The sequence below is a fragment of the Pelodiscus sinensis genome, chromosome 1, assembly GCF_052426305.1.
Source record: "Pelodiscus sinensis isolate ZL-2025 chromosome 1, ASM5242630v1, whole genome shotgun sequence".
Taxonomy (NCBI): domain Eukaryota; kingdom Metazoa; phylum Chordata; order Testudines; family Trionychidae; genus Pelodiscus; species Pelodiscus sinensis.
Window position 1 is genome coordinate 144,366,908 of NC_143052.1, and position 6,249 is coordinate 144,373,156.

The window sequence follows — 6,249 nt, forward strand, 5'->3', positions numbered from 1 at the left end:
CTAGAGCTGGGCCCCACTCTCCCAGCCCCTGAGCTCTGTAGTGCCCATGGTGGGGTCACACACCCCAACATCTGCGGCTGGATGGTGATTTTCCCCCGCCTAAGCCCCGCTCTACCTGTAGCTGGGCCTGAACCCTCCTCAGGCCCACTCTGCCCACAGCTGGGGCTGATCGCTCCCCTCCCCGACCTCTATCCTTAGCTCCCTAACAACAATATGCAGAGAACAAATGTGAAGAGAGCTGTAGAAAAATTGTCAGACAAGATTTTTAAGTACATTTTCATTGGTACAGAAACACTTTGCGGCCTATAAGCATGAGAGGGGCTCTTTCAAAGAGCCCCCTAGAAGTAAGCCAGCTCATCATGCGTCGTCTTGCTGCTCTGATAGCTGGCGAGGCTCAGTGGTTTGTTCTCGTGAGGAAGGCTTTTGAACACCCGCAAGTGCAAGAACTCCTCATTGCCAACATGGACCTGAAAGGTAAGAAGAAAGGGACAGTAAATGCCATGGGAAAAAAGCCTTCCAGGGACAGGGCTTTCTAGCACGGGCGCGCTTGGGGATAGGGGAAGGGGCGCTGAGGAGGGGCCATCTTCTTACTGGGGCACAGGTGAGCTCACTTCCTGACTCTTTCACATACCGACTGTGTGGCCCTGGGGCAGGTCACTCAAGCACAGAAAGGTTGTTTCCCACCTGTAATATGAGGATCATCCTACTGGTTTACCTGCCCAGGGTGGGGTTCATTTATTAATGGAGGGAAATGCTCTAGTCTAATCTAAGCTGGGACTGCAAACCCTACAATGCCTTCTAATCACATGGCTGTTGCACGGTGCCACGCTAGGGAAGAGTGGCTCGTTTGGTGTCACAACAGACAAACGTACATTGGGTTTTCCCATCGCCCTCTTCTGGGGCACTCCCAGCGAGTCCCCACCTGGGAACGCTTTGTTCCCAGCTCCTTTTGCCCTAATCCAAGGGGCTCGATACCTGAGTCTTCCCACAGCCCTTGGCTCAGGTCTTCTCCCCAGGGCTCCCTCTCTTCCAGCATTCCACTCCCCCAGGCCCACCCGCCTGCCCGTCCTACCCCACCCAGGTCAGGGGAATCTACCCGCCTGCAAAACCCTCAACTTCCAGGCTCAGCTTCTCCAGACTGAGCTAGCGTTTCCCCTTGGACAAGGGGACGCTGCCTGAGACCTCTGCTTGTCTGGGGGGTTCCCAGCTCCTCTCCAGCAGCTCACACCTACTGGTCTCCTTCTAAACTCAGCTCTGTGCCAAGCAGCTCCTGTCAGATCTTCCTTGCTGCTTCCTGTCCCTCTCCGTATCCCCTTAGACTCTCCAGGTCTCTCGCTCTCTCCTGGTCTCAAACAGTTCTCACTTGCCAATATGCCCCCACCCCCACCCCGCACAGGGCCCTCTTTTAAGCCCAACCGAGGGAGGGCTGATGAGTAACAGGTGTGCCGCACCCCACTCCCTCTTAAAGGGCCCAGTCCCTCTGGGATATGGATGTAGCAGTTTAACTGGGTGTCTGATATGCTGATGTTTATTGGTTTCGGTGAATGGTTAAACTCTTGCAGGGTTGGAGCTGCCAGTAGCCGATGAGGTAGGTGGTGCTGGGAGCCCACAGGGCTGGCAGCCCGCAGAGCCCGTTTAACCACGTAAGCGGTGGAACTGTAATCGCTTACACAGTTAGTACTTTTTAGCCCTTTTTACTCTGAGACACTCATTCTAAGGGCCAAACCACAGGCACCTCTTTGTAATTAACTAATTACTATGCATATAAAATTGAAATTGAGACTCTGTTCCCCACTGCCCTGTACCTTGATGAAGTAGTTTATTCCAGCAACCAGCTGTGTTTTAAATTCCACAGCATTAAAGACCTCAAATTTCTTCCCTTCTTTTTCTTCCACCTGAAGCTTCACCTTAAGGAAACAGAAGAGTTTTTAGTGCTCAGTCTAGGCAGATGCAAAGTCTGGAACCCTGGCGCCCCACGATCAGTGTTTCCAGTAGTACAGGTCACCCTGCCGGGGCGTCTGTGCACATGTAGCACTTCCCGGCAAGGGTCCAGTCCATTCTTCAGGGCTTGGCAAGGGTCCTGGCAGCAGTATCCGCAGCCCCACCCAGTCGTCAGGGCCCAGCAGCGGTCATGGGAGCCCAATCTGAAGGTGAAAGGCAGCTTGAGTGACAGCGAGTAGGAAAAGATGGATTTCGTGCTGGAAGGAAAGGAAGGAGTGAGATCAGCAAAATAAGTCAAATGGACTTTACAAAAAGCAGACTTTAGCAAAATCAGAGAACTGATAGTTAAGGACCCCGGTTACAAAACTGTAGGGGAAAAGGAGTTGGAGGAGCTGGCGGTTCCTCTGACCTGACAATCCACAAGGAACCCGACAAGTGGTGGAAAGGCGGGCCAGTCGGTAAGGGGCTGCAGGGGAAGTGCCTGAGGGGGGGGGGATGCCCATCAGCAAGCGGAAGGCACGAAGAGAGTTATTGTACGTGCGTGGGGTCAGCGCACTGTCTGCGGCATCGTCTCGTGCCCGAGCAGCAGCAGCAGCGCCTCCGGCCGCTCCGCTCCCCCCGTTTCCACGAGAGAATCGCTGCTTTGATTTTGTGGTGCACGCTCCCCCCCCCAGTCGGAGCCAGTCGGTAAGGAGGCTGCAGGGGAAGTGCATGTGCGGGGAGGGCTGACCATCAGAAAGTGGAAGGCACCAAGGGTATGTCTACACTACAGAGTTAGTCCGAACTAACGGACTAGCGGAGCGCTTAGTTCGAACTAGGTAAACCTCATTCTACGAGGATTAAGCCTAGTTCGAACTAGCTAGTTCGAATTAAGGGGTGTGTAGCCCCTTAATTCGAACTAGTGGGAGGTTAAGGCTTCCCAGGTTTCCCTGGTGGCCACTCTGGCCAACACCAGGGAAACTCAATGCCCCCCTCCCGGCCCCGGACCCCTTAAAGGGGCACGGGCTGGCTACGGTGCCCATGCCAGGTGCAAGCCTGCCAGCACCCAGCCAGCAGACCCTGCACCTGGCACGGATCGAGCCAGCCACCTGATTCCCCCCAGGCCTCTCCCTCTTCCCGGGACCAGGCTGGCGGCTCCCGGGAGCTTGCCCGGGACCGCAAGAGGCGGGCACCCGCCTGGGCTAGTGCGGACATCGTGGACCTTGTCCACGATCTCCGCACTAGGCACAGGAAAGTGGCCGGCTTGGGCAGGAGAGCTGCCAGCCTGGCCACCCAGGAGCAGGTGTGCATGAATATCAAGGGGGTCCACTGAGACCCCCGACCCTGAGCCCTGAGCTTACAATGGCCGTCCTAGGTCAGACCAAAGGTCCATCTAGCCCAGTAGCCTGTCTGCCGACAGCGGCCGACCCTAGGGACCCTGGAGGGGATGGACCGAAGACAGTGACCAAGCCATTTGTCTCGTGCCATCCCTCTCCAGACTTCCACAAACCTTGGGCAGGGACACCACTCCTACCCCCTGGCTAATAGCACTCCATGGACCCAACCTCCATGACTTGATCTCACTTCCCTTTAAACTCTGTTCCAGTTCTAGCCTTCACATCCTCCTGCAGCAAGGAGTTCCACAGGTTGACTCTTTGCTTTGTGAAGAACAACTTTCTGTTACTAGTTTCAAGCCTGCTACCCATTCCTTTCCTTTGGTGTCCTCTAGTTCTTCTTTATGGGAACTAATGAAGAACTTTTCTGTATGCACCCTCTCCACCCAACTCCTGCTTTTAGAGACCTCTATCCTTTCCCCGCTCCGTCTCCTCTTTTCTAAGATGAGAAGTCCCAGTCTCTTTAGCTTCTCTTCATATGGGACCTGTTCCCAACCCCTGATCATTTTAGTTGCCCTCCGCTCTTCCAGCCACTCTCTTCCCCTCTCCCACCTCCTTTTCCCAGTCTCCCCCAGTTTTGTTCAATAAAGACAGATTCCATTTTTGAACACAATTGTCCTTTATTTTGTACATCAAGAAAAGGGGCTAGGGAAGGGTAAGTGGAAGGAGGTGAGGGAGGAATGGGGCACGAGCCCCCAATGGGGAGGACTGGGCTGGCTCTGCGGGCTTCTGGGGGTGGAAGCTCTCCTGCAGCCCCCCCAATTGCCCCCTCTCCCCAGATGGCAGCCTGCGGCAAGTGCAGCCGGTCTGATGGCCGAGTGGTGTGATGTGCCCAGTGCGGGCACTCCGGGCACTCCAAGCCAGGACTGGTTTTCAAGCGGGGCACCCCTGAGAACTGTCTGTCCGGGGTGGGGGTCGGGACCCTTTAAGTGCAGCCCTTGGCTAGCCTGAGACAGCATCTCCACGCTCTAATTCCTCCTGTGATGCCCTGCCGGCACTGCTTCCGGCCATCCTTAAGCCTGGTTCAGGGTCCACTTAATGTGGACATGCTAGTTCGAATTAGCAAAACGCTAATTCGAACTAGTTTTTAGTTCTAGATGCGTTAGTTCGAATTAACTAATTCTAATTATGTTAGTTCGAACTAACTCTGTAGTGTAGACGTGCGTGGGGTCTGCGTGGGGTCTGTGGCATCGTCTCGTGCCCCGAGCAGCAGCAGCGGCTCCGGCTGCTCTACTCTCCCCGTTTCCACACGAGAGAATCGCTGCTTTGATTTTGTGGTGCACTCTCACCTCCCTCCCCCGTACAGGCACTGAGCCCAACCCCCCGCTCCTCCACTCCCCCCCCTGTGCTGGCGGCAGCTCCCCGGCGCGCCCGCGCTCCCTCACCTCATCCACAATCTGCTGCGTCTCCGGGGTGGCCGCCTGGGTGCCCGTGAGCCCCCCGCACTTCATAGCGCAGCAGCTGGCGGCCGCCTGGGAGACCCCGAACCAGTGAAACGAACGTTCGGCAGCGAGTGACCAGATTCTGTCACGTGAGCTCTGGCCGGGCGGATGTACTGTCATTCATGCTTAAATTCGACACTTTACATGCAAATTTGAATAAAGATGCTAATTATCTTACCCATTCCAAAGATAGCTTCCCCAATTTTCACCTCTAATATCATTAGCTCACAGACATTTACCTCCCTCCCTTCCCCAGCCCCCTCTATCCCCCTTCTGTTCTGAAATTTGATTTGTCCTTTTCATACGTGTTTTTTTTTAATTGTATCCTTTGGTACATATGGTTGTGTCAATTTTCTTCCACTATTTGATCTGGTGAAGTGGGTCTGGCCCACGAAAGCTCATCATCTAATAAACCATCTTGTTAGTCTTTAAAGTGCTACATAGTCCTGTTTTTTGTTTCATCTTTTGAACTAATTCTCATGTATAGGCTGGAATCCACTTGTCTTATTCTTTAGCTACGTCTGCCATCTAGTGGCCATTTCTTTTCACTCAATTAAGCCCAAGACCAAGATTTTCAAAATTGGGTGCCTAAAGTTGGGCTCCTAAACCCACATATAAGCACTTCTATGTAGCCTAATTTTTAGAAGCTACGAGTACCCGAAGCTCCCACTGGCTTCAATGGCAGAGGCTATTTTTAAAAATTGTACCATGATGTGTATTTGTAAGTTTTCTCCCTGCTATTTCCTTGTTTTTCCTCAAATGTCATTTTAATATGATGGTTACTTTAATTAATTTGCTGGTGTTTTTCTACACAGAAACAGACCCTCTGCCACTCATAGGCATATGCACACACAGCAAAGAAAAGGTTAATTAATCCGTAGCTTGAAAAAGTATCTCTACAAATTCTGACTACCCTTTTGTTCCCCACAATATTCCACCTCAGTTAACAGTGCGGATTGTAAAGCAAGCCCTTGCATGGCAATATCACCGGGAAGTTTTATTTTCCTGCCCTGACAAAACAAATCAAAAAACAAAACGATTCACACAGGCTGATAACTGTTGCAAAAAGCGGTCTAAACTTTAAAGTGGATGTTTTCCTAATGATGTACTCTAGGAACTATTTGGGGGAAGTTCTGTGAATTACACTACGCAGGAGGTCAGATGATCATAGTGGTCTCTTCTGGCCTTGGAATCTATGTAGCACTAAATCCCTGATGTAACACCATTGTCACCAGTGTGTCAGACAGTAACACGGATTCTCTGATCCATGCACATGCAAGTTCATTTCAGTCATTCTCAAAGTGAGTGGGAGAGAAATAATCTGTGGCAATTGGGTCAACCTCGAGAAGCCCATTAAAGAGTGTCTTTAAAAGTCTTTTCTACTCCTCTCCCAACCCTTAGAGCTTCTCTTTCAGACAAAGGAAATATATCACATACCAGACACCCCTTGAAAATGGACCACAGTTGCCCTGGCTCATCAACCATATAAATCC

The 6,249-nt window shown here is 52.2% G+C and overlaps 1 protein-coding gene across 1 annotated transcript; it reads right to left on the bottom strand.

The window, feature by feature from the left end:
• Positions 1–249: 249 nt before the first annotated feature.
• LOC149525649 (cystatin-B-like) lies at positions 250–4,799 on the bottom strand. Its single transcript, XM_089772052.1, has 3 exons — positions 4,700–4,799; positions 1,806–1,907; positions 250–467 (listed from the first exon to the last, which is right to left on the bottom strand). Exons 1-3 carry the CDS (start codon positions 4,763–4,765, stop codon positions 339–341), a joined length of 297 nt encoding a protein of 98 aa, XP_089628178.1. The 5' UTR covers positions 4,766–4,799; the 3' UTR covers positions 250–338.
• Between the last annotated feature and the right edge of the window lie 1,450 nt (positions 4,800–6,249).

Bases quoted from the DNA above. Each gene is read 5' to 3' on its own strand.
- LOC149525649 (XM_089772052.1), bottom strand. From the start codon at position 4,765: ATGAAGTGCGGGGGGCTCACGGGCACCCAGGCGGCCACCCCGGAGACG. The intron at 1,908-4,699 runs GTGAGGGAGCGC...TGTTTCCTTAAG, and splicing joins CGCAGCAGATTGTGGATGAG to GTGAAGCTTCAGGTGGAAGA. The intron at 468-1,805 runs GTACAGGGCAGT...CTTACCTTTCAG, and splicing joins GAATAAACTACTTCATCAAG to GTCCATGTTGGCAATGAGGA.